The sequence below is a fragment of the Condylura cristata genome, unplaced genomic scaffold, assembly GCF_000260355.1.
Source record: "Condylura cristata isolate star-nosed mole 26May11 unplaced genomic scaffold, ConCri1.0 scaffold00041, whole genome shotgun sequence".
NCBI lineage: Eukaryota > Metazoa > Chordata > Mammalia > Eulipotyphla > Talpidae > Condylura > Condylura cristata.
Window position 1 is genome coordinate 3167748 of NW_004567142.1, and position 23949 is coordinate 3191696.

General features: G+C 63.1%; 3 protein-coding genes across 3 annotated transcripts in view; 1 reads left to right on the forward strand and 2 right to left on the reverse strand.

Moving 5' to 3' along the window:
• The first annotated feature begins 305 nt into the window (after positions 1 to 305).
• On the forward strand, positions 306 to 14931 carry PPP5C (protein phosphatase 5, catalytic subunit). Its single transcript, XM_004694219.2, has 13 exons — positions 306 to 524; positions 5716 to 5957; positions 9472 to 9619; positions 10012 to 10133; positions 11299 to 11364; positions 11608 to 11706; positions 12236 to 12341; positions 12613 to 12755; positions 12870 to 12957; positions 13346 to 13386; positions 13457 to 13635; positions 14205 to 14286; positions 14434 to 14931. Exons 1-13 carry the CDS (start codon positions 404 to 406, stop codon positions 14494 to 14496), a joined length of 1500 nt encoding a protein of 499 aa, XP_004694276.1. The 5' UTR covers positions 306 to 403; the 3' UTR covers positions 14497 to 14931.
• Positions 14932 to 22553: 7622 nt separating this feature from the next.
• PNMAL1 (paraneoplastic Ma antigen family-like 1) overlaps positions 22554 to 23949 on the reverse strand; it is a 37867-nt gene continuing 36471 nt past the window's right edge. The window contains exon 4 of the transcript XR_001146152.1: positions 22554 to 22571. The gene's annotated coding sequence lies outside the window, so the exon portion shown is untranslated. The remainder of the gene's footprint in view (positions 22572 to 23949) is intronic.
• The window catches only part of CCDC8 (coiled-coil domain containing 8), a 3406-nt gene continuing 2539 nt past the window's right edge, over positions 23083 to 23949 (reverse strand). The window contains exon 2 of the mRNA XM_012733490.1: positions 23083 to 23944. Within this exon, the coding sequence (XP_012588944.1) occupies positions 23447 to 23944 (498 nt within the window). The 3' untranslated portion in view covers positions 23083 to 23446. The remainder of the gene's footprint in view (positions 23945 to 23949) is intronic.

A 23949-nucleotide genomic window follows, 5' to 3' on the forward strand; every position in this document is an offset into this window, starting at 1 on the left:
GGTGAGGCCCGGCGGGACAGCCACACCCCCACACGACATCGGCAACCCACCCACCCCGGCGCCGGCGAGGGAATCGCGCCTTAAGACCAGAGAAACTTCCGAGGCGCCGGAACGTGGTGCCTTCGGGAGCAGGGGTCCCGCCGGGCCCTTTTTCCCCGCGCGCCCCTTTTCGTCGTCCCCATTGGCTCCTCCTCGGAAGGGCGCCGACTGGAGTCCCTCTGGTCACCTTGTCCTCCGCGCGCTCAGTGGCGAAAGGGTGCTGCGCAGGCGCACCAAGGGCGCCTTCGGGGCCCGCGCTTTACGACACTTGTGCAGCAGCGGCGGCGGCAACCCGGCACTCCTTCGCGACGGTTCGGCCGGGTGCCGCGGGCGGCCGTTGCCAGGGTGGGGGTCGCTTTGCGGCATGGCGATGGCGGAGGGCGAGCGGACTGAGTGTGCGGAGCCCTCCCGGGACGAGCCCCCGGCCGATGGCGCCCTGAAGCGGGCAGAGGAGCTCAAGACGCAGGCCAACGACTACTTCAAAGGTGCGCCCGCCCTGGAGGGGGCGAGGGAGGGCGGAGAGCGGCCCCGGCCGAGGGGTGCCGGCCCGCGCGGAACCATGGCAACGCGGAGCGGCAGCCTGGGCGCGGGGCAGGCACTACCAAGTGACCCGGCGTGGGGAGGCCCACGATGGCGCTACCAACTGGCGACGGAGGGGAGCTTCAGAGAGAGGGGGTGACACCTGGAAGTGGCATATGGAGCGGGTGCCACTAAGTGGGGAGACGGAGGAGGGCGCGACCCGGTGTGAAGCGGGAGGGGAGTGCGAATGAGGGTTCGACCCAGTGTGAGCCCCCGAGAGAGGTGCCAGTGTGTGGGGAGACCTGAAGAGGGAGCTACTGGGTGGTGACATGGCACAGGGGAGTGATGTGAGACCAGGGGTGGGTGGCACCAAGTGGGGCTTGGGGGAAACTGCCCCTATAGAGTGGGGGAGCGGGAAGAGAGGAAAAAGAAAAGAAGGCAAACAAAGGAAAAGGAAGAAAAGGGACTGGAGGAAAGGCAGGAAAGGCAGGGCGGAAAAAAAGAGAAAAAGGAACTTAGGAAAGAGTAAGATGTGGGGGTACCTATTTGCTTATTAACATGTTCACTGAGCACCTGCTATGTGCTCAGGACTGTTCTAGACTGAGAAGAGCAGCCAGGGAGACAGGTGTGGCCCTGCCCTCGTTCAGCTTGCAGTTTACTAGGAGAATCAGACGTTGAGCAAGCACACAAATAATACGATACCTGGACGTTGTCGTGTGTCGTGAGTGCTTTGGAAAATGCCAGCAGCCTGTGAAAGAGAGTATTTGCTGGAGGCTGCTGAGATCGAGTGATCAGGGAAGCCCATACTGAGCGGAAGACAGGGAGAGTTGGGAGAAGTATTCCAGGTAGGTGAGGTGCAGACTAAAAGGAATTTGGTGTGGCTGGGACTTCTCGGAGTCAGCAGTGTCCGGATGGTGCAGGGTCTCATAAGTCATTGCAAAGATGAGTTTGGATTTTACTCAGCCACGGTGGGGGCAGAGGGGGGGAGACCTTGAGGAGATAGGTGGGTCAGTCTGGAGAAGAATTTGGGCACCACCCCTCCCCACACCCTGTGGATGGAATGGAACACCTGGGATGGGTGAGGTCACCCAGGGAGAGAAGGGACCTAGGACGGAACTGGAGGAATTCTAATGTTGAGAACAGAAGCTGAAGAGGCTGAGTGGCCGGTGAAGCCGAAGGAAAATCAGGAAAGGTGAGAGAAGAGAGTGCTTCCAGGAAGAGGGGCTGTGCCCTAGGTCACTTGCTGCCAGGAGTCCAGAGCACTGACCATTGGCTCCCTGAATGTTAGTGGCGCCCGCGACGAGGGTCTGGGGAAGGGGGGTGGCAGCCAACTGGGAGGGCAGTGAGATGGGCAGCAAGGAAGGGGGGACAGCAGGTGCTGGGCCGGGTTTCTAGAGGGAGTGGAGAAATGGAGGAAGGGAGGTGAGGATGAAAGAGACTAGAGGCTGCGCCAACAGAAAGAGGAATGGGGCGTGCAGGAGACAGGGTGCCGGCAGCAAAGCCATGGAAAAGATGAGGCGCGAGAGGGGTGTAGAGCCCCAGAAGAGAACTGCCCCCTGGGGCGCTCGGACCTGGTTGGAGGGGAAGTGTGAGCCCTGACTGGGGGAGCTGAGGCGAGGAAGAGCCTTCTGGGCTGGGCTGGGTTCCAGAGTAATGCCGGATGCATCCAGGGGTTGGTAGGGAGCTGGAGGGTGCTGGGGGCCATGGGAGCTTTGAAGAGATTTTGAAAAGATCCCCAACTGCCTGGCAGACACTGGTCACTTAGGCCAGACTGGAGAGCAGGAGGGAGATGATGTGACAGGGGAGCAGGCTGTGCTGCTGCCCATGCTGGAGAGGTGGCAGCTGATGCCAGGAATTCTTCGGAGAGGACATGAGTGAGCCTGGGCCTGGGCGGAGAGAGACGCTCCGGGCAGGGAAGGCCTGGTAAGGTGAGCTGGGCCCAGGAAGTGCGCCCGCTGGGGTGAGGGCAGGGCTGTGGGGAGGCCTTCTGGTGCCCCCTGAGCTTTCTGCTGAGGACTGTGGGGAGCCACGACCAGTGCTGAGCAGGGAAGGGTCAGCTTTGTGCTTTAGAAAGACCCCTCTGGAGGGGCAGGGAGAGACTGGGGCAGGAGCCTGGCTGAGGACCGCGGGGGCAGGGTGGGGAGGGGGTGAGTGGGCGTGAGAGATTTTCGGGAGGCTCACTTGACAGAACAAGTGGTTGCTGGGGCTTTGGGGGTTGCGGGGTCTGGGGGGTCGTTCAGGACGGGCCCATTCTGCAGCTGGCGTGGGGGGAAACATGGAAGAGGGGCCTGTCTCTAAAACAGGGCTTAGGAGGAGCCAAAGGCCAGCTGGGTGCTGAGGCCCGCTCCCGTCCTGCGAGGCTGTTGGGCGGGCCCTGCCCTCCAGGACCTGGGGTCTGCGCTCAGGACGACCCCCAGCAGCCAGGGTTCTGACTCTGAGCTGGCCGGAGGAGACCTCCCCTCAGACCCAGGCCAGCTGCTGGCAGGCAGCTACAGGCTGGAGCCCCTGCCCCGGGCTTTGGGAATAACAATAAAAAGGATAATTACTGCTCACCTTAATTGAGCCCCTGGGTGGCCAGGTACACCACTCGGTTTAATCTTCCCTGGGACTCTGGGAGAGGGGAGGGAGGAGCAGCCCTGTTTGTTTTATAGAGGAAGCTGGGGCTCAGAAGTGAAACCGCTGCCTTGCCCAAGGTCAGCGTGTGTGAGCAGCCAGCCGGATATCCCCCTTCCTCACCATGTGTCTGCCCCGGGGCCCTCACCTGGGCCTGTGCTCACCCAGGGGGGATACCAGGGCTTCCAGGGCCTCAGAGACTCCCCTTCATGCAAGGGCCGGGCCACCTCAGTGAACCTCTCAGGCCCTTCCAGAAACTGGGGTGACAGAGCCTGGTCCCCAGTGTTGCTTAATCCTCTTTCCGCTCTGGGCGTCATTGCTGCCCTTCTGGGCCTCCAGGCCTGAGAGGTTGTAGTCATGGTTAACAGCTTGGGCTGCCTGGGTGCAGATCTTACCTCTTCCTCTTGCCTGCTGTGTGGCCCCTAGGCCGATGACTTAACCTCCCCAGCCTCGGTTTCCGCACTTCTGGGGGGGGGGGGCTGTCTCCAGGGTTAGGCGTGCTCAGGTGGCCTCGCGGTGATACCGGCCCCTCCCATTTCCTCTGTTGCCCCCACCCCCCTCCACTCAGTCATGCATTCGCCTGCTGCCAGTGTCACGGCCAGTGTCACGCAGCTGTGTCACTGCTGACGGGGAGGCAGGCCCAGTGAACTCGAATGTGAGCAAACTGCGGCTGGGGGCCCCTGCAGAGCCTGGCCTCGGGCTGTGCCCCACCCGGCCCTCGAGGCGCTCTGTACTTGTCCTGGAGGGCCTGGGGAGGGCCCTGGAAGGCTCCTGCATTCCAGGGAGGGCTGGTCAGACTCCGGCTGTCTGGTCCTGCCTTTGCGTGTTTGGGGGAGTCCTGGGCCTTCCTTCTAGGCTCACAGTCCTGGGGATGCAGAGGGGCTGTCCAAACCATTTGAAAGCTAAGTCGGCCAGATGTCAGCCTGCAGGAGGGTTGTCACATGGCTCCTCGCTGTCTCCCTGGGACCTGCCTGGGTGAATGTGTGTCTCTTCACTCCTTCTTCCAGACTCCCTGTGTTCATTCACTCAGGAGCCATTCACACAGCCTGTGATCCTCGTCATTCATTCTCTTCCCCTGACTCACGCTCACCTCCGGCTCAGCCCCAGCATCTCCCCTGGGCTGCCCCAGCCTCGGCATGAGTCATCGCTCTGGGGATGGATGGGGCCCCTCCCCCGTGCATGTGCTCTCACACACGCGAGCACTGTGCGCCCGGGCGGGTAGGGCTGCAGGCCCGGGCTGCAGGCGGCCGGGTCCTCAGACAGGGCAAGGACGGGCCTGCCCCTGCGGGGTTGCTGAGATGGGCTATGAGCCAGGAGGCCGACAAGGACAGCCCCGCTGTACCGGCTGGGGTCAGCGACCTGGGGAAAAGTGAACGGGGAATCGGGGCAGGAATTCTCACTGTAGGCTGAGTGGTGGAAGGACTCTGGGGCGCGCCTCCAGAGGGGGACATGGAAAGACCCAGCTGGCAGGAGGCAGGGAGTGGCCAGGGCCGCCTGCCTGGCACCAGGCTCCTGCCCGGCCCTGGCCCGCAGGCCGAGTGAGAACACCTGGGTGTTGGTCTGGCTTGAGTCCCTTCCTGTGACTTGCCTGTGATCTTCTCTGAGCCTCTGTCCCCTCATCTGGGGGGCTGTTGCAGGGAGGTTGTGCGGGAGCCCTGAAGGGACTCGGGTGCCGAGAGCCTTGCGGTCTCTCAGGCAAGCCTCGGCACTCTAGATTCCTGCCTGTCTGCTGGGCATATGGGCGAGACCCAAGCCTGGCTCTGCAGCTGCAGACCGGTGTTTGACCTTGAACAAGACCTCTGGCTGTTCTGTAGAGTGAGTACCAGACGCTGCCTGCGCCGTGCGGTGTGAGGATGCCAGGGTTGGGGTGGAATGCGCATGCCCGGCCGGCTCAGTTCATATCACATCGGCCTTGCCCCTTGGCCACATGTCACTGTCCAGGCCCAGCTGTCCAGGCCCCAGGGCCTGTCCCGCTAGCCTCCCACCCCCAGTCTCCACCTGGCCTAGGTGTTTGTGGCGGGCACCCTGGCTCGGGGCCATTCGCTCCCAGCCCTTCCGGGCATGCTCCAACTCCGGCCTGGTTCTTTGCCTCCCCTGGTTCTCTGCTGGCGTGGCCTTGCCCAAGCAGGTTCCTCCTCCTCCCCTCCCCTGCCCTCGTTGGGTGGTTCACTTACGTGGGGGTTGGGGGGTGCAGCTGGTGACCAGCAGACTCCGCAGCCCACTGCTCCGCTCTGGCGTTCGGTCACGCATTCTCTCTGGGCTGTGGGAGGCATCTGGGAGACCCTGGAAGTCCTGAGAGGTCTGTCCTGCATGTGGCCTCGGGGGCAGTGGTTAGGTGGGTGGGTGCGTGGGCTTGGGCCTGAGGGCACCAGGCTGTGCTAGCCTGGGTGGCATTGGGAAGAGGGGGCACCTGGTGAGGTGTTTCTGAGCTCAGGCGTGGACTTCAGCTTCCCAGCAGGGGAGATGGGGCCGAGGCCGGGCCTGGGGTCTGTTCTGCCGGGTGGGGCGGCCCTGGCTTATCCCTCCCCGCCCCCATCTCCACAGCCAAGGACTACGAGAACGCCATCAAGTTCTACAGTCAGGCCATCGAGCTGAACCCCAGCAATGCCATCTACTATGGCAACCGCAGCCTGGCCTACCTGCGCACCGAGTGCTATGGCTACGCACTGGCCGACGCCACGCGGGCCATCGAGCTCGACAGGAAGTACATCAAGGGCTACTACCGCCGGGCGGCCAGCAACATGGCACTGGGCAAGTTCCGGGCCGCCCTGCGCGACTACGAGACGGTGAGTGGGCTGGGAGCAGCCTCGGCTGCCGGGACCTGGGCCGGGCGGGGCAGCGACAGCCTCGTGGGCCCGGTGGTGGGGGCTGAAGCCGCCCAGGTTTGCCCCTCAGCCCCAAGCAGACGGCCTGGCTCCCCGGCCCGCTCCGCCAGCCTGCGCTGGCTCTCCGCCTCCTTCCTTGCCACGTCTTTGCCTTGTGGGGAGCCACAGGACCTGCCTCTCGGGGGCCGTGAGGGCTGACCGATCGTCTCCCCAGCCTTCGCCAGCCCTGGCGCTCTGCTGTGTGGTCACAACACAGGGCCTTCAGGGCCAAGCAGCTCTGATGCGGCATGGACAGCCGAGTGCCCACGGGTGCCCACCTCCCACCCTGCCCGTCGGCCTGGGGCAGCCCTTGCTTTGGGCAGGGAGGTCGCTCCCTCGGGCAGATGGACAGGCCCTGGGAGGTCACCTGCCCTCCTGCATGCCGCTGGCCAGGGCTGACTGGGCAGAGGAGGAGCCCACTCCGCCGGCCCCCTCCGCTCTGTCTGCCACAGGCTGGGCCTTGCCGCTGCACAGGGAGGGTGACTGGGCGCCGAGAGCCACAGGGGAGGAGCCTGGTCAGGAGGCGGCCAGACTGGAGCAGGCCCTGCGCCAGGGGACACCTGTGTGGGGGCGGGCGGAGGTGTGGAGAGGGGTGGTTTAGAGACTGAGGGGCGAGCGGAGGAGAGACTGGGGTGACAGCCAGGAGAACGGGAGAGAAGGGGCAACAGAACCGAATCCTGCGGAGCGTGGGCTCCCAGGCCGGCCCCGCGAGCCTCTCCCTGCGTGTCCTGGCGCCCTCCTCTGGGGAGCAGAGGCCACCTCCTGCCAGCGGGCCCACAGGACTGTGAGCAAAGGTCACACTGGGCTGGAGGCTCAGCCACGAGTGGCCCAGAGTGACACTTGGGGTTGGACAGGGCAGGGCCCCCAGTGTGGGGAAGGGCCTGGTAGGGACAAGAAAGGGGGGACACCAGACAAGAGGAGCCCCGAGCCCAGGACGGGCTGGCCACAGGGGCTTCCCCATGTGGGGAGTGGGGGTGTTGCCTTGCAACCAGGAGGCCCTAACCCCACATGCCCCAGGAGGCTGAGGTGCCCGTCCTGCGGCAAGGACCACTCAGCTCTGTCCCAGACCCGGGGTGCCAGGGAGGACTGGTGGGGCTGCCCCGAGTCAGCTCGCCAGCCCACGGTCCTGTTCTCCAGCAGCTGGGGCGTCCTTGCCACCCAGCCCCCCATGTGCGTCAGAGTGCCAGAGGGCAAGATGGTCAGGCCCTGGGGCCACTCCCTATCTAAAGTGTCCCTCCTGTCCTCCAGGGCCATCTTGTGAGCCAGGCGTCCATGGGGGTGGAGACAGGGCCGACCCGGGGGAGCGAAGGGGCTTGAGGGGGCCGGCCCTTCCTCGGCCGTGTCCACCCAGTGCTCGCCGCTCCAGCGCAGGGCGCGGCCGAGACACAGTCGGGGAGACTCGCGGAGCAGAGGTGCGGCCGGACTGAGTGGCCGGCGGGACCCCACCCCAAGGCCACCGCGCCACGTCGGGGCCCCCTCTTCCCAAGGTCGGGGCAAACCATTCAGTCTGGTTTGCAGATCGGAAACTGAGTCCCGGCGGCTGCCCTGCAGGGCTGCCCAGCGGAGCGCCGCAGGGGTCTCGAGCCCGAGTCGCGTGGGCTGCGGTGAGGGCCGGAAGCCCACTACGGGTGGAGACCGCCAGGTGGAGCAGAACAGAGCGGCGACGTGTTTACTTGGTGAAAAGTGACTTTTCCACGCCACAAGCACATGTTGCTGGGCGTGATGTAGATGATGAAAACACTTGTGCTGTGAGAGGCGCTCGGTGGCGTCCTGGCTCTGTGGTCCTGCGCGGTGCGCTGCTGTCAGGTCGCCATGCCAGCCCTGACCGCGGCGCTGGCCCCTCCTCCCTCTCCGGAAGCGCAGGGTCTGGAGGTGCGGCCGGCCCTGCCCGTGCGCTCCCTCCTCCCACACTGCCTGCCCCGAGGGCGGCCGGAGACGTCCGGCCCAGGCTGGTGGTGCCACCCCCGGGCCTGTTCCTCACCTGCCAAGTGGGGAGCGCAGCGACACCGCACGGAGCTGCTTTGGGCCGCGAGCGTGGTGGCTCACAGCAGCGTGGGCAGGGAGCGGGAGCTCAGGAGGTGCCGGCTGCCCCTGCCCGCTCTGCCCGCTCCGTCGCACCCGTCTGCTCCTGCCCGCTCCGTCCCACCGCGCTGGGCCCACCTCCCTCCTCTGCGCCTTCCAGCAGCCTGGGAGCTGGGGAGAGGAGGCGCTTAGGGCTCACCATCCCCGTGGGGCCTGCGGTGCTCAGGGCCGGGGCTGGAGCTGAGAGGAGCGGGCACACGTGGGTGGACAGCCCAGCCCGGCTGGTGTGCGGGCGGACGCAGGGAGGGTGCCCTGACCTGCTCGGCCAAGTGTGGCTTGGACTTTATCCCCGGGTGTACACTCACAACCTCGCCGTTGGGGACACTCGGGGATGTCGGGGCGAACTCCTTCCCAAGCCTTGTGCCATACCCACACCCAGGTGGAGCCACCTGGCGGGATGCCCGGCCCGAGCTTGCCCGGGCAGGGAGGAAGCCATCACCCCGAGACCCGGCTTCCGGCCGCGGGCCTGCGAGTGACTGCTGCAGGTGCTCCCCAAACGCCAGCCCTGGCGCCCCTCCTGCCCTTGGCCACAAGCGCTGTGGACCCGTTTTGGGGGAGGCTGGCACGCTCCTTTAAGAACTTACATGAAGGGCCACAGGCGGGCAGGCTGAGCTCAGAAGGGAAAAGTCGCTTGCCCAAAGTCGCACAGCAAGGAAGTGGCAGAGCCGGGCTGAGCCGGCGTGTCTGCTTCTGAGCGGGAGGGTCAGTGTGTAGGAAGCGGGTCCAAAGGGGAGGGCGCCCCTCTTTCTGAGGGGCCGCTTCTGGGCTGTGTCTGCCCGACCGCAGAGCCGGCTGGGGTCCTGAGGGCAGCTGAGCAGGGCCCTGACCCCACAGTAGCCCGCAGTCACCTGTCTGCTGGAGAAGGAAACTGAGGCACCGGCTGATGCACTTGCCCGAGGCTGCCCCACTGATGGCTCCAGCGCTGGCCGCGGAGGAGGAGCCTGAGGGTGGCTCCGGAGAGACCGAGGCAGGGACGCGGCCCTGCGGGGCGCTGGCTGCCTCTCACCCCTCTGCCGGGCCCTGCAGCCTTTACAGCCTGTTTGTAGATGACAAAACAAGCTGTGGGCCCCCTGGATGCGTGTGGGCCCTCCTCTCCAGGCACCCCTGCTCCTCTCCGCGCCCCCCCGCCCCGGCCAGGGCGCCTGGAGCTGAGCCCTGCTCTGCAGGCAGGCGGCACCGTGGGCCCCCTCGATGCGCCTGTGTGTGCAGCCTGGGCGCCCCCATCGGGGGAGAGGAGCCCCCCGCGGTGAGCACGCCCCGGGCTGCACCACTGGCGCACGATGACGGTGGTCAGCTTCAGGGGTCACGGCCGGCACTGGACAGACGGGCCGTGTATCCTCCTCTCCGCGCCCAGGTGGTGAAGGTGAAGCCCCACGACAAGGACGCCAAAGTGAAGTACCAGGAGTGCCACAAGGTCGTGAAGCAGAAGGCCTTCGAGCGGGCCATCGCAGGGGATGAGCACAAGCGCTCCGTGGTGGACTCGCTGGACATCGAGAGCATGAGTGAGTGGGCGGGGCCACCCCCCCCCCCCCCCGCAGTGGCCTCTGCCCTCGGGGACCTCCCAGGTCTGGCGCGCCTCTAGAGCCCCCTGTGGCCAGGCACCCGCGCCCAGGTCCTTGCGCTCCTGCTCGGCCAGGCCTGCTCTGCGGGTCAGCCGGAACACGCAGCGCCTGTCCGCAGAGCAGGACGCTGCGGGGCAAGACGCCTGCTAGCCCGAAATGAAGGAGCGGGGTTCACTGCTAGAGGGGGCGGGCGCCCTACACAGCGCCGGGAGCCACCCTGGGCCCACCTGCAGAGGGCCGGCCGGGTGGGGACCCCGCATTCCTCATCCTGCTGCCCAGCGCCCCCACTCACCCCCACGGGCGGTGGCCCCTGACGCAACCGCCCCCCGCAGCTATTGAGGACGAGTACAGCGGGCCCAAGCTGGAGGACGGCAGGGTGACGGTGGCCTTCATGAAGGAGCTCATGCAGTGGCACAAGGACCAGAAGAAGCTGCACCGGAAGTGCGCCTACCAGGTACTGTCGCAGCGCTCTTCCGGGGGGTCGGGACCCCAACAGCAGGGCGTGGGTGTTAGCCCTGCGCCCGAGGGCTGGGTTGCCGGGACCCGCTGCTCCCCAGGCTCGTCCCCACTACGTGGCCGGGGCGGGAGCCCCTTCACCTCGCCCCCCTCCGCCTGGCTCTCGGAGAGGACTAGGGGGGCGCTGCCGGCCGCAGCAGCCTGAGCGCCAGGCGGGTTGGGGGGGCCACCGGGGGCCGTGGGCGGGTCAGCTTGGCGCGCAGCCCCCTGGGTGGCTTTGATTTTTGAATCGCATTGTGGTCTGACTCGCTCTCCTGGGAGTCTCAGCCTCTCTGACGCCTGCGCTCTCACCTGCTTTCCTGGAACATCTTTTCCCCGACTTTTAAAACCGAAATCGTCAAATTTGAAAATAGCCAGCCTACAGAAAAGCCCAAAGAACGGCGCCACGCGCGCCTCTCCCGGGCCTCTCCCGGGCCTCGCGCCGGCCACGCACCGCTTGCGGTCTGCACGCCGCCGTGTCTGCGCCTGCCTCTCCTCACCCACCGCCGAGCCGCGGCCGCCGCGGCCTGGGTCTCCTCCGACAAGGCCGTTCTCTTGCGGACTGTGCCGCCTCGTCCCCCGTGAAGCCCGGTCACCCGACGGGCGCCTGTACACCCCAGGGCACTGTCCGCTGCACGTGACTGGCGAGGCCGCGCCAGCCTGGGGAGGCCAGAGCTGCGTTTCCAGACGAACGTTTTCGTTTCCTCCAGCTTCCCCAATTCATTTTTTGAACCCAGAATCCAGAGGCCCAGGCATCCCGCGGGGCCGGCGTCCCCCTAGTGTCTGGAGCCACATCCCTGACGTTGCTGCTTCGGTGTGTCCCAGCCAGGTGTTTCTAAATGTTCCTCATCTCGATTTATCCGTGTTTCTTCACACACGGATGCTGATTGTTTTAAGAGAAACTCAGGAGTCTGGGCCCTCACGTGAAGTGAGCCCATGTTTAAGGCCACTCGGATCACGACGGAGGCTGCCTTGGCCATCCAGCTCTGTCCAGGCCTCCCCTGCTGCTTGCCCCCGCCCCATGTCCCCTGGTCAGGCCAGGCTCTCGGCTGCCTGCCCCTCCCCTGCCCAGTGTCCAGGCCCCGCTGCCTGCCCCGCTCACAGCCTTCCTGCCCGCCTTCCAGATTCTGGTCCAGGTCAAAGAGGTCCTCTCCAAGCTGAGCACGCTAGTGGAGACCACGCTTAAAGAGGTGCGCACCGAGGGCCGCCCGGGGTGAGGGCGGGCAGGCCCCTGGCTGGGGAGGCACCACAGAGCTCAGAAACAGACCAGCTTGCCCGCCTGCCCTGTCCCCCCACCTGATGGGCACGCGTCCCCTGCCTCTGCCGCCTGCATGGCTGTTCTCTCTGCCCTGACCTCTCACCCCCCCCACCTCTGCCCCCTCCCCACGCCTCTCTCTGGGCCCCTCCCTCTCCGGTGGCCTCTTTTCTTCCAGACAGAGAAGATTACAGTGTGCGGGGACACCCACGGCCAGTTCTATGACCTCCTCAACATATTTGAGCTCAACGGTTTACCCTCAGAGACCAACCCCTATGTATCCTTCCTTAGAACAGCCCCTCCCACCCTTCTACCTGGATTTGGGGTGCAAGAGGGGGAGGAACCCCTGCCAGAGAAAAAGGCCCAGACATGGGAAGGGAGAAGCCTGAGTGGCTGCTCCGGTGGGGGGCGCGGGCCGGCCGTCAGCGCCCTGGGCTCCTCACCTAGGTGGGGTGGGCCCGGCCACCTCCCAGGGCCCCCGAGAGGATAGTGGCCGGCCCCTTTAGGTGCCGAGCGGCCCTCAGCTAGGGCTACGTGGGGCTCGCAGCGTCAGGGCTGTGTGCCCTGTGTCCAGACCCGGGCAGTGTTGGGGGCGGGGCCCGTCTCCCCTGTGGCTTGGGGCAGTGCTGAAGCGGCTGGCCACCTGAGGAGCAGGTGAGGCCGGGGCCCCGGGGTGTCCCCTGAGCTTGGAGAGGAGAGGCAGGAGCCAGACCGCGAGCACCCATCTCCTCACTCCCAGGGGTGCTGCCAGGCCCTGGGGCCTGGACACTGGGAAGGTGCACGCCCCGTTTTCCTTAGCAGCGCAGATATTTAATGGCGATTTCGTGGACCGCGGCTCTTTCTCCGTGGAAGTGATCCTCACCCTGTTCGGCTTTAAGCTCCTGTACCCTGATCACTTTCACCTACTTCGAGGTGAGCTGGGAGGCTGCAGGCCTGGGGTCAAGGTGGGCCGGGGGCAGGGACTTGCTCCTGGGGGAGCAGGAGCAGGAGCGGCCGCTCGCGGGCGGAGACTGGGGCCCGGCGCTCTGCACCCACCCTGGCCAGGATGTGCCCCTTGGTGCCTCCAGCCGGGGAGCTGGCCGGCCCACCGGGGGGGCCGGGGTCACTCTGCCGGGACGGGCCTGTGGCGGCATCCCACAGCCTCGGAGCCCTGCTCAGGCGCCTCGTGCCCGCTGTTGACCAGGCAACCACGAGACGGACAACATGAACCAGATCTACGGCTTCGAGGGGGAGGTGAAGGCCAAGTACACGGCGCAGATGTACGAGCTCTTCAGCGAGGTGTTTGAGTGGCTCCCGCTGGCCCAGTGCATCAACGGCAAAGTGCTGGTGAGCGCGGCGGCGCCGGCGTGAGGGCCGCTGTGGGCAGAGGTGCTGGAGAAGCCAGCGGGGGGCAGGGCAGCCTGGCGTCCCCTCACACGGCCACCCCCGCCTGCACCCCAGATCATGCACGGGGGCTTGTTCAGCGAGGACGGCGTCACCCTGGACGATATCCGGAAGATCGAGCGGAATCGGCAGCCCCCAGATTCAGGTGAGGTGCTCGGAGGAAGCTGGCTCCTCCCCGCGCTGGGGCTTCCAGCCGGGAGGTGCCGCCTGGGCCCGGTTCCGGGTGACCCCGGCCCTGGCCTGAGGGGCGCTGTGCCTCACTGAGCTGCAGCCCCTCCCAGTGGTGGACGGCCGCCTCCGTGGCCTTGACGGTGGGGGCGGGCTGACCGACCTGCCAGGCGCCTCCTGGCTGGCTGCGGGTGTGGGGGCGCTGGGCAGGACCAGAAGAGAGGCCAGCGGGGAGCCCCACGTTCTCCAGCGTGAGCCCCTGCTGCCCCGCTGTGGCGCTGGGGTGTGCTGGCCTTTGGGGCCGGGTGGTCGTCCGGAGCCCCCCCGGGGGCGAGCGGGCCTCTGACATCCCCTCTGCTCCCCAGGCCCCATGTGCGACCTGCTCTGGTCGGATCCGCAGCCACAGGTGAGTCCACCTGGGCCCAAGGTGGGGGCGAGGCGGGCGGGCCGGCGCCCTGAGCTGCCTGTCTCCCCAGAACGGGCGCTCGGTCAGCAAGCGGGGCGTGAGCTGCCAGTTCGGGCCTGACGTCACCAAGGCCTTCCTGGAGGAGAACCACCTGGACTACATCATCCGCAGCCACGAGGTCAAGGCCGAGGGCTACGAGGTGGCCCACAGCGGCCGCTGCGTCACCGTCTTCTCTGCCCCCAACTACTGGTGCGTCCGCTCCCTGCCCGCCACCTCTCTGCCCAGTCCCTGGCCGTTTTTAACTTCTGACAGGAAATGGCAGAGACACGGCACATAAAGTGGTCAGCGTCCGTGTTGCCGTGGCCACACCACCCCTTCTAGGCCGGGGCACACCCGCAGCCCCACAAGCTTCTGCAGGGAGGGGCCTCTGCGGGACGCGCGCCCTGCCTGGCCGCGCCCGCGGCCTCCCGAGTCTCCGAGCTGGGCCACGCGCGCCGTCCACCGCCTCCCTCGCTTGCTCGGTGTCTGTCCACCCCCTTGGCTTTGCCTCTGGGGAGACCGGCCCAGCGCCCCTCAGTCGCGGTCATCACGTTCCTCTGCCCCTGCTCCTCAGGCCCTCTCCAGGCGAGAGCCCCGTGGGGCTGCCCTTGACTGGCTCTTGCCCCTCAGCCCTCCCGCCTGGCGCCCTTCTCCCTGTGCCTCGGCTCGCACCGTCTGCCCTGGTCTCTGCCACCCTGCCAGCTTGGGCCTCTCGCTCCCCGTTTTCCTCTGCCCCAGCCCTGACTGACCACGCCTTCGCTCTGCCTCTGTCTCCACAGCGACCAGATGGGGAATAAAGCCTCCTACATCCACCTCCGGGGCTCCGACCTGCGACCCCAGTTCCACCAGTTCACAGCAGTGGTGAGTCCCCTGGGGTCTGGGACCTTGGGGAGCGGGGGCTGAGGGGCTGGGTGAGGGCTCACCTGCCCTGCACCAGCACCCACAGCTCCGGGAGGGGCGCATGGGTGCCCGGCCACCCCCTGAAGTCCCTGTGCCTCTGGTCCGCAGCCTCATCCCGATGTGAAGCCCATGGCCTATGCCAGCACGCTGCTGCAGCTGGGGGTGATGTGAGCCCTGCCCAGGCTGCTCCCCACGCCCCAGGCCCAGCCCGGGCCACGTTGGACCCCCCTTTTACTTTGTAAAGTTTGTATTTATTCCCCTTTAGGTTTGCAGAGGGGGTTTGGGGGCCGACCAGAGGGTCTGCTCCCCGGACAAAGAGGAAGGAGGTGGAGAGGCTGGGCTGGGTCACAGTCCGGGCATTCTGGAGGGAGGCCGGCGCGGGCAGGGCGGGGCCCAGGCCTTCCCCGCCCCCTCGTTTGCATGGCTCCTCCCCCGCTAAAGCAATAGGGCCCGCCACAGGAAGACCCCAAGGAGGGTCATCAGGGAGGCCTCGACTGCACCCCTCCTGGCAGCCCCAGGGCGGGGCTAGGCTGGGGCTCACCCCCTTCCCCAGCTATTTTATGTCTGTAATTAAATATGTTAAAATAAAGTCATTATTGTAAGTCAGCTTGTCTCAGGTGGTGGAGCTGCTGCTGCTGGGGTAATGGAGTTGGAGGTTTGGGGGCCACCCCTCGCTCATCTCTTGGGGCACCCCGGGTGGGCTCAGCCAGCAGCCCCCTGTCCGCCCATCATCGAGTGGGCCCTGCAGGGGCGAGTGCTGACATCCAGGTGGAAACCCCTTCACAGCCCGGACCCGGTGTCCCCACTTTGCTACCCTCCATCTCACACTGGGGGTGTTTCCACACCCTTTTATTCTCCACCGGTAGGGATGCTGAGTCCGGGGAGGCTGCTGGCCAGCCTCGTGGGTCTGCCCCTCTCTGGCACACAGACCTGGGGCACCCAGTTTCGCTTTACTCCGGCTCAGAGCTAGCGTAACGCAGGTAGTAGCCCCGGGCTGGTCCTCACCTCAGGCAGGAAGCGACTCTCCTGAGACACGGTGCCCTCCAGGGAACTAACCAGAGCCTGGGGTCCAGGGTCCTCGCCGGTTTGGCTGCCTCACCTGCTCCTTGGCTTTGGCCACTTCACCTGGCCCGCAGCTGGCTCAGAGAGCCCGTGGTGCTGTGTGGCCTCGGCCCTGTGAGAGTCCCCGGAGTGCAGGCCACGGCGTCACCACCCAGGACATTTCCAGGCTGGGAGCTTCCTGCAGGAGCTGGGCCAGGGCCAGGTCTTCCTGGGCACAGCGAACCCCTTCGCTGCTCAGCCGCGAGGAGTGGCCCTAAGCCTTGCTGACTTGAGGTGCATGTGTGGGCCCTTGACTAGCCTCGTGTGAAGCCTCCAGCATCTGTCAAGTGGCCTCTGAAGACGCTCGCTGGTGCAGGCAGACAACTGCCTTCTCCACCCCCCTTGGCCCTGAGGGGTGGGGGGCTGCTGGGCCCCAGAGCTTAGTTCCTGTGCCAGGGGCAGCAGCAGATCAGATCGCGCAGGGGTTCGCCACGCAGGGCCACGTCAGCCGCAGGCTCACAGGAAAGATCTCGCCTGTCGTTGCTTGAGCCTCAGGTGCTTGGAATTGGCTGCGAGGGGGACACGGCGCCCCCTGCAGGCGGCGGCCGGGCGGGCGCTCGCTGGGTCCCTGCGCTGTCGCCGCGCTCCGAGAGGCCTGGCGGTGGCTGCGTCCGCCCCTCCGTGTGAGCACGCCGTGTCCCGCCGTGTCCCCCACCTGTGCGCGCGCGGCCGCCCCAGCATGCTGCTGCGTGTTTGTGCTGCTGTGTCAACAGAAACTCCCCAAATTGATTAAGCACCCCACGTTTCGCCTGTGGATCTGCGGCTTTGACGTTTTAAGACGTTCTCCTGCCTCACCCCGCATCTCCAAGCTCGCCGTGCTTGCCCGGGGCTCGACCTCCGCCTGCGGTGCGCGCGAGGCGGCGTTGCGGAGGCCACACGTGCGCGCAGCCCTCGCGTCACCTGCGCCGACGCGGGTGCCTCAAACGCACCTGCCCCGCGGCTCGCCGGGTCCGCGGGCGCAGTAAAGCGCTGGGGCAGAATTTTGAGGGAAGCGGCGACATCTGCCGGACACCACGTGAACTACAGCTCCTGGAGGTTTGCAACTAGCGCCTTGACCCACGAGGCCGACCTCTCCGTGACCTTTCCACGGTTGGCAGAGGTTAAAAAACAAACCCCACGCGAAAATCAACGTAGAAGAGGAAGTAAGGGTGCTGGTGTTCCGGAGGATCCCCAAATCTGAGAAGGGCAACGCCCCAATTTTGCAGGCGCGCAGGCCTACAGGAGTTATTATGCTTATTGAAATCAGACTTTTTTTTTCTTTTGGCTCATATATGTTTTTCATTTAAAACTGGAACGAAAGCTATGTATTCCATTAAAATCTGCAGTGAAAAATGGATTTCCAAATGGCTACGTCATTACAGGTTGTTTGGATCTGGGAGTGAGCTGGCTAACGGGCTCCATGTTGTAGGCCTCGGGCACACGTGGGGAGAAAGGCCCAGAATGAGCAAACCCAGACCGCAAGCCTGGGGGGGGAGGGGGGAGGTAATCCCAGCTCGCAGCAGCCCAGCCTGAGCTGGGGTTCCCCACCCAGCTGAAGAGAAGCCCTGGGGGAGGGGGTGTCCCAGGCAGGGTGGAGCTCATTGGCTGTCTCCTGATTGAAGCTGACTTTCTGCAGCTGCTTCCTACCCCAGCGGGTTACCTGGAATATACCTGCAATCTGGTCCTGCAGGCCAGAAGCAGCAGGCTGACTTTATGTCTAACCCACGGGGCGGTTATCACCAAGCACTAGTGTTGCCGGCTGTAGGGTTAAAAGCTCAGTCTCTTGGGGGCCCAGCAGACTAGGAAGGGAGATTTTGAAGGTTTAAGGGGAGCTGAAGGGTCTCCCTGGGAGCGGGGCCTGCAGCCTGGGCAGATGAGGCAATGCCTGTTGAGGCTGGCGAAAGCCCACCTGTGGCCATTAAAGCTGATGTGAATTGAATTCTGGAAAGCACAGCGACTAATCACGGCTTGTGTTGGCCAGCACAGACCTGTGTCCCCAGTCTTACAAATTCCCCAAGGCCAGAGTATTACAAAAAGTGTTTCCAACTTTTCCGCTTTACCTGTCTTTTCTACTTTCCTTCCACCTGTCAGGTGAATCCTTTCACACACAACTCCCCTCCCCCTCCCTGACTCCCCAAGTGCTTAGAAAAGCAGGTTCGGGGATTTTTCACTAGTTTGATGTGAGGACAAGGAGCTCTGTGGACACTGAAGATGAAGAGACTGAAGGAAAAAATCACCATCATCCGACAGAAGAGTGGGGCCTGAGCCCCTAGGGCTGCGCGGGGTTGGGGGCCTGGCTGCCCCCTGGCTCTGCCTGTAAATTCTTCTCGGTCTGCAACTTTTTTGCCTGTAAATTGGGAACAAAGACTCAAGGGCCTCAATGACCAAAGCTTGTTATGGCTCTCAGCCGGTTCCCGCCGCTCCTGCAGGCAGCGATGCCAGCTGAAATTACTTAATGAGCCAAATGGAATCAGCCCGTGTGGGTGTTTCGGCCCTGGCTTTTTTTCTTCACTTAATTTACCTGGATGTTTCTTCCAGATGGTTCCTTTAATAGCTGCACAATTTGACTGTTACTGCCCCCTCCCTCGCTCTGTCTCTTTCAATTGTTTTTAAAATAAGAATTTCCAGGCCCTCCCTGATGGTGCAACAGGTTAAAGCACAGCACTGTGAAGTTATCACAGCCGCTGCAGCACGAGGTCCATCCCCGGCCAGGAAGTGACCCAAAGGGCACGGCAGACCTCTCCGGTCTCCCCGCTGCTCCCCTCAGCAGTGTTTAAGTCAATCCACCTGTTCTGCTCCCCACTGTCTCTAGTGGATCCTCTTACTGCCCCCAACCTCTGGCCTGCACCCCAGTTCTGTATGCATAAATAAAATTTTAAAAATATTTTAAAAAATCAAGAATTTACAGACCTCACGGCTCCTGGGCTCCCCTGAACCTCTCAGAGAGGAGCACCCCATCCTTGGCTCAACCCGGCTCTCCTTCACCTGTGCTACAGGGCAGACCACGCCGGTTAGTTACTCCCCTTCCTGTCCGGAAGTCTCACCTCCCATTCCTGTAATGGGGTGCCTCCTCAAGGTAGCCCCAGCTCTGCCACCTCCTGCCCAGTGACCCAAACTATAAAACAATTTATCCAGTAACTTGGAGAACCAGAGGAGATGGAAAATCGCCCCTACAGCACACAAGTTCTGTAGGGGTGGGGACTGGGAACCCACTATCTGAGCACCCCCCCATCAAAAGGGCCAGTACCAGGTCACCGCCATTTCTTTGGGGAACCTTGGCAAAGAACAGAGCAACAGGGGAGCAGTCACGGAGGCTGGGACTGGAAGCTTTTCTGCTGCTTAGATGCCGTGTGACTTAGGGAAATCAAACACCCTCTCTGAACCTTGCTTTCTTCTGTCTTGGCTGGGTCTCATCCAGCGCCATTGGGGTAGAGCTCAGGTGTGTGTGGGGGGCGGGGGGGGGGGATGCGGGCTCGGTCTGAACTCGACAGGCAGTGGGGCTGCAAGAGCAGGGTGGGATTCCCGCCAGGCCCGTCAGGAAATGGCAGAGACGCTGACGAGATATTTGTTGGGTCAGCGCGCCCTCTAGTGGGCAGAAGGGATACTTGCAGGTGAGCTGAATTGACTCCATCTTGCACCTCAGACTCCATCTTGCTCAACTTTTAGCTTGTGAAGACCCAGTCCTGATCGGCAGAATCTATTTCTCTACTTAACACGGACTTCTTGAGCTGCACAGAAATAATTTTCTCTCTCTTTCTGGTAACCAAGGCCACTTTGACCCCCAAGCCCATGACCTGTAAGAAATGCCATCTATAAACAATTCTAATCCTCAGTAAGCAAGTTTGCAATTCGACCCACTTCTCTTTACCTTAGAGACCCCAGTGGGACACAATTAAGGGGTGCTGCCTATATAGGTGCTCTCGCATTTACAAATCTAGGACCCCAAATAAACACCCCTTTGTTTTATCTTATTTTAACTTCCATTGTTTTTTTCCCCCTTGCAGACAGAGACACAAATGTGTGGGCTTGGGGGGGTGAGGGGTGGGTGTCCGGCGTATGAGGCAGAAGAGTAAATTCATTCTTTCATTCAACAAACTTCCTCAAACCCCTTTTCTGTCCTGGGCAGTGCTGTGAGCCATTTTGGGGTACTATCCTGGGGGAGATGAAGTAACAGCATTTGACCCAGTCCTGGCACTTCAGGCTGGGATGAGGCCAGACCTGTCCTTTCAGGGCCTCCTGGGTCTCGGTGAGGGGTTCCCTCCATCCCCCAGGTACTAGGGAGCCAGCGATAGGTCTGGGCAGGGCCGAGCAGGCTAAGCTAAGAACAAGGTGGATGGGAAGCAACCAGCAGAGGAGGGGAGACCCCCAGAGGAGGCTGGGGGCTGAGGTGGGGGAGAGGGGTGCCCCCAACAGAGGTGGGGGTTCCCGGTGGGGAGGAATCAGGGTGAAGCCCGGGACTCCCCTGAAAGGGAAGGCCCAGGCTTCACCCCACTCAGGCCCAGGCTGCTGCATCTTTCCTGACGCAGTTTTCAAAAAGACTTGGGGTTCGAGAGCGAGTCCTTGGGTTCCCTTTTCAGCAGTGAAGGTGAGTTTACCCAGAAGACAAGACATTTGCACAGACTCAGAGGTCACATTTTATTTTTTTAAGATTTATTTTATTTACGTATACAAGAGCTAGGATGTAGGCCAGAGGTGCAGGGGACAAGTGAGAGGATTCACCAGAGTCAGAGCGGAGGATGTTGGACAGTTGGTTAACTTCTTTGATCTTCAGATGCCTCGTGTATTAGGCTTCATCCTGATCCCTCCCCACCCGGGTGAGAAAACTGAGGCTCAGAGGGCTGGGAGGGGTAACATACAGTACGCCCTACTGCGGACCCCAAAAATCACACAGCCCTTCCAGACTGACGCTCAGGTACACCCCACTCCTCCAAACCCCTGCCCAATTCCGCCCTTCACGGCTGCTCTCTGCCAAGCCGGCGGGCGGCCCTCTGGTGAAAGGAAAAAGGGGACCCCGAGCTCTCTGGGAGATGGTCAGGTCCTAGAACGACCGCGAGGGGGGCGCCACTCTCCCGCGCCCCCACCCCGACTGGAGAAGGGCGAGAAAGCCCCGACAGCGGCTGTACCCGCCGCACCCACCAGGCGGCGCTCCAGGGCCGCTGCTTCCAGGCGAGCCGGCGCAGGTGTTTCCCTGGCTCTCAGCGTGTTCTGCACCCGCCTAGCACCTCAGGGTGCCAAAACTTCACCTGGTCCCTCAACGCCGGGCAGTGGCACATGAACGATTCTGTAGGGCGGGGGCCCAGCTGGTGAGGCCCTGGGGTCAGCAACATTAGCACCTTCTTGGAACTTGGTAGAAAGACAGTGTGACTCCCCCCAAGCCCTGCCAGATCACCCCAGCTTGGAACCCAGGACTCTCGTTGAAAAGCCCTTCCAGGTGATTCCAGTGCCATTTGAGAAGCCCTGCTGTGGGGTCTCCTTTCCTCCACCCCTGGGGAGCAGCTCTCCCTGCCTGGGAAGGAGGGGACACACTGAATTCATCTGGGAAGCTGCAGGAATCCGGGGGCCCTGGGCAGGCCTGACAGTCTCCCAGGGCAGGGGCTGAGCAGGGAGTGCGTCAAAGCTTCCGGTCATCTGGGACCCAGCAGGGCTGAGTGGTGTCTTGAAAGAACTGGCCACCCCTGATAGAGGCCAGGAAGGAGAGGAGAAGATGCCTCTGGGCCCGATTTCTTGTCTTCAACCTCACCCATGGGGGAGGGAGTTCTATCAGGATCCCTGCTTGGATGAGGAAGTGGAGGCCCAGAGAGGTGAAGCAAGCAGCTCAAGGTCACACAGCCTTAGTGTCAGTGCAGGAGTGAGCCGGGCTGCCCCTTCCTGCCCCTGCTCACACTGTGCTGCTGTTTCCTCTTCTTGAATACCTGCTGGGGCTTGGGATGGGAACCCAGGAAGCTTTCCTGGTGGGGTGCTGTCTCTCCCCTCCATGTGTTTGCTGCTTTCTAAGTGGGTGATGTTGAGAGACAGCTGGGCCAGTCCAGATGAAGGCTGTTTGGTGTCAAAACTCCTTTTTTCTGGGGGCTTCTGCCATGAGAGGGAGATCGAGGGCCAAGAGAAGGTATGTGAGGTTGAGGGGTGAAAGGATTCCCCAGCGACAGTAGAGCAAGTAGAAAAGCCTGACTTACACTGCAGAGAAGCAGGGGGAAGAGGAGGAAGTGTGGCCTGGCCACCACAAGGGAAGTTGGGCTCTTTCTCACACCCCAAGTTTGTAGGCTCTGATTGAAGACACAGGTCCTGACTACTAGTCAGGAGTGATTAGTCTGCAGCATTTTTTTCCCTAAACACCTTTTTGAAGGTTTATTTATTTATGCACACAAGAGCTGGGGTGTAGATCAAAGATGTGGGGGTGAGGGGACTCACCAGAGACAGAGTGGGGAGCAGAACAGCCAGACCGACTGAAATACACTGCTGAGGGGGGCAGGGGGGACAGGAGAGGTCTGCTGCGCCCTGGGGGTCACTCCCTGGCCGGGATCAAATTCAGGTCACAGCAGCTGGCCATCACCTGATAATGCTCTACCAGCAGGGAGGCCCAATTGGCAGGTTTTTAGAATTTAGTCAGCCTTAAATGCACACAGGTGGGCTTCACGACCCTGTTTCAGTAACACCCTGTTGGTTCCTCTATGGCCCCAGCTCCAGAGCTGGGGGCCCAGGATAACTCTTCAGTGGCCCCCTCATTCAAAAGTTCCCTCCCCATCTGCTGGGCCCAAAGAGACTGAGCTTTTAACCCAATAAATCCCAACAGTTTCCTCCTGGATGATCTGGTTGGGCTTGAAATTGCAACCATCTGAAACTCTCTTCCATCATCCAGCAGCTTAGGTTACCCCAGGGACCCCTCAGGATTGGGGGGACAAACTGAAAACGGATCAGGGGACAGAGCTGCCTGAAGTCCCCTCTTTTCCAGGTGTTCCTGCCCCAACAGGCCTTGGACCGGAGGTCACCAGCCTGCTCTTCTCCCAGGTGGGCCCCAGCCAGGGCAGCCCCCACTTGCACCCCAACTGGAGACTTCCTCCCAGCCAGTCTCGCTCCCCTGGGGTCCACTGTCTTCCTCCACCCGCTGGGCTGTGAACCAAGTGCAGCTTGGCCTGACGCTTCCAGGCGGGGCGGGAGAGCGCCCTGAGCTGCAAGGGAGAAAACGAAGAGGCTCTGGCAGAGACAGACTGACCACCGGCTCCCCGATTCCCTTTTCTCCTGCCTTCTTCAAGGCTGCCATGGGTCACTCGATTTTCTCTGGTGGGCGGGGGGGAGGGGTGCTGAGCCACCGGAGGGCTCCAGCTTATGGCGCCCAATCACAGCCCATGTCAGCTCCCCTCCCTGGTACCCCCATCTTTTTGGCTTGTCTCTACTGCAAGGATTTCTTCATGCATCCCCGCGGCCAAGCTGCCCCAGCAAGTATTTGTGCCAAGGAGACACACAGCCACCCTGGCAAATCACAGCCCTGGCCCCGAGCCTGCATTTTGCATGCTGCCCAGGAGCTTTCTGGGTGCCCCTTAAGCAAGGTCAGAATGTGTGTAAAGGGCGGCTCTGGACCGCTGGCCAGCAGTGATGTCACCGGGGGAGGGTGGGGTGAAGAACGCCCTGGAACCCCAACCTTCCATGGCCCAGTGCAAAGCCAAGCAATGAGTTTGTAAATGCTTTTATTGGCAAGTTGGCTCACACCCCCTTTTAAGTTCAAGGAGGCAGTCCATGTGGGGTGTGCAGGGGACAGGGGGGGTGGAAAGGAATGTCTCCCCCACCCCCTCTCTTGCTCAAGCACCTGGAATGGAGGGGGCAATGTGCCCCCCCATGGGTTTACATTCCTTGGGTTGCTATTAAAAAAAAAAAGTCTGTATTTTTTAAAAATCGATGCAGGACAATTTAACAAGAAAAAAAGAGGGGTGTCAGGCGGGGAGGAGGGGCGTGCCTGACCTTCCCTCCACTCATCTCTGCCCCAGTGGGGAGGGGCTCACGCTGGGCTGACTGGGCAGGTGTTGGGGTCCCTCAGCCCACCGCCACCTCACAGCGGGTCCTCTTGCTCGCCCTGCTCCGCTTCTGCTCTAGCCTCAGCCCTCAGCACCCTGAGGCTCCTGGCCTCGCCCGCCCTGGGGACTCTCCCGGGCAGAGCTGGCACCCGGGGGGTGTGCCAGAAGGCTCTCCGGCGCCTGTGAAACCAGGAAAAGCGCCCTGGGGTCTGGAACCTCACTGTCTTGACCTGTTTCCGAGCCCGAGCTCCCGGGGGTGCCCTGGGAGGCCCCTGGGCAGCAGAGGCTTCGGCTTCCTGGACAGCTGGGACCTCTGCCCTCTGGTGAGCAGCTTCTCCTGCCCCCTGGTCAGCTGTAGCCTGTGTCCCATCAGATGCAGCGGCTGCCCCCTCCACAGTGGGGGCCGCCTCCCTCCCATGCTCTGTGGGCTCGGCCCTCTGGACAGCTGCAGCCCCTGCCCCCTGGCCGGCCACGGCCTCTGCCCTCTGGTCAGCTACAGGCTCCGCGTTGTGATCACCGGCAGCCCCTGGCCCCTGGC

Bases quoted from the DNA above. Each gene is read 5' to 3' on its own strand.
- PPP5C (XM_004694219.2), top strand. From the start codon at position 404: ATGGCGATGGCGGAGGGCGAGCGGACTGAGTGTGCGGAGCCCTCCCGG. The intron at 9,620-10,011 runs GTGAGTGGGCGG...CGCCCCCCGCAG, and splicing joins GCTGGACATCGAGAGCATGA to CTATTGAGGACGAGTACAGC. The intron at 12,958-13,345 runs GTGAGGTGCTCG...TCTGCTCCCCAG, and splicing joins TCGGCAGCCCCCAGATTCAG to GCCCCATGTGCGACCTGCTC.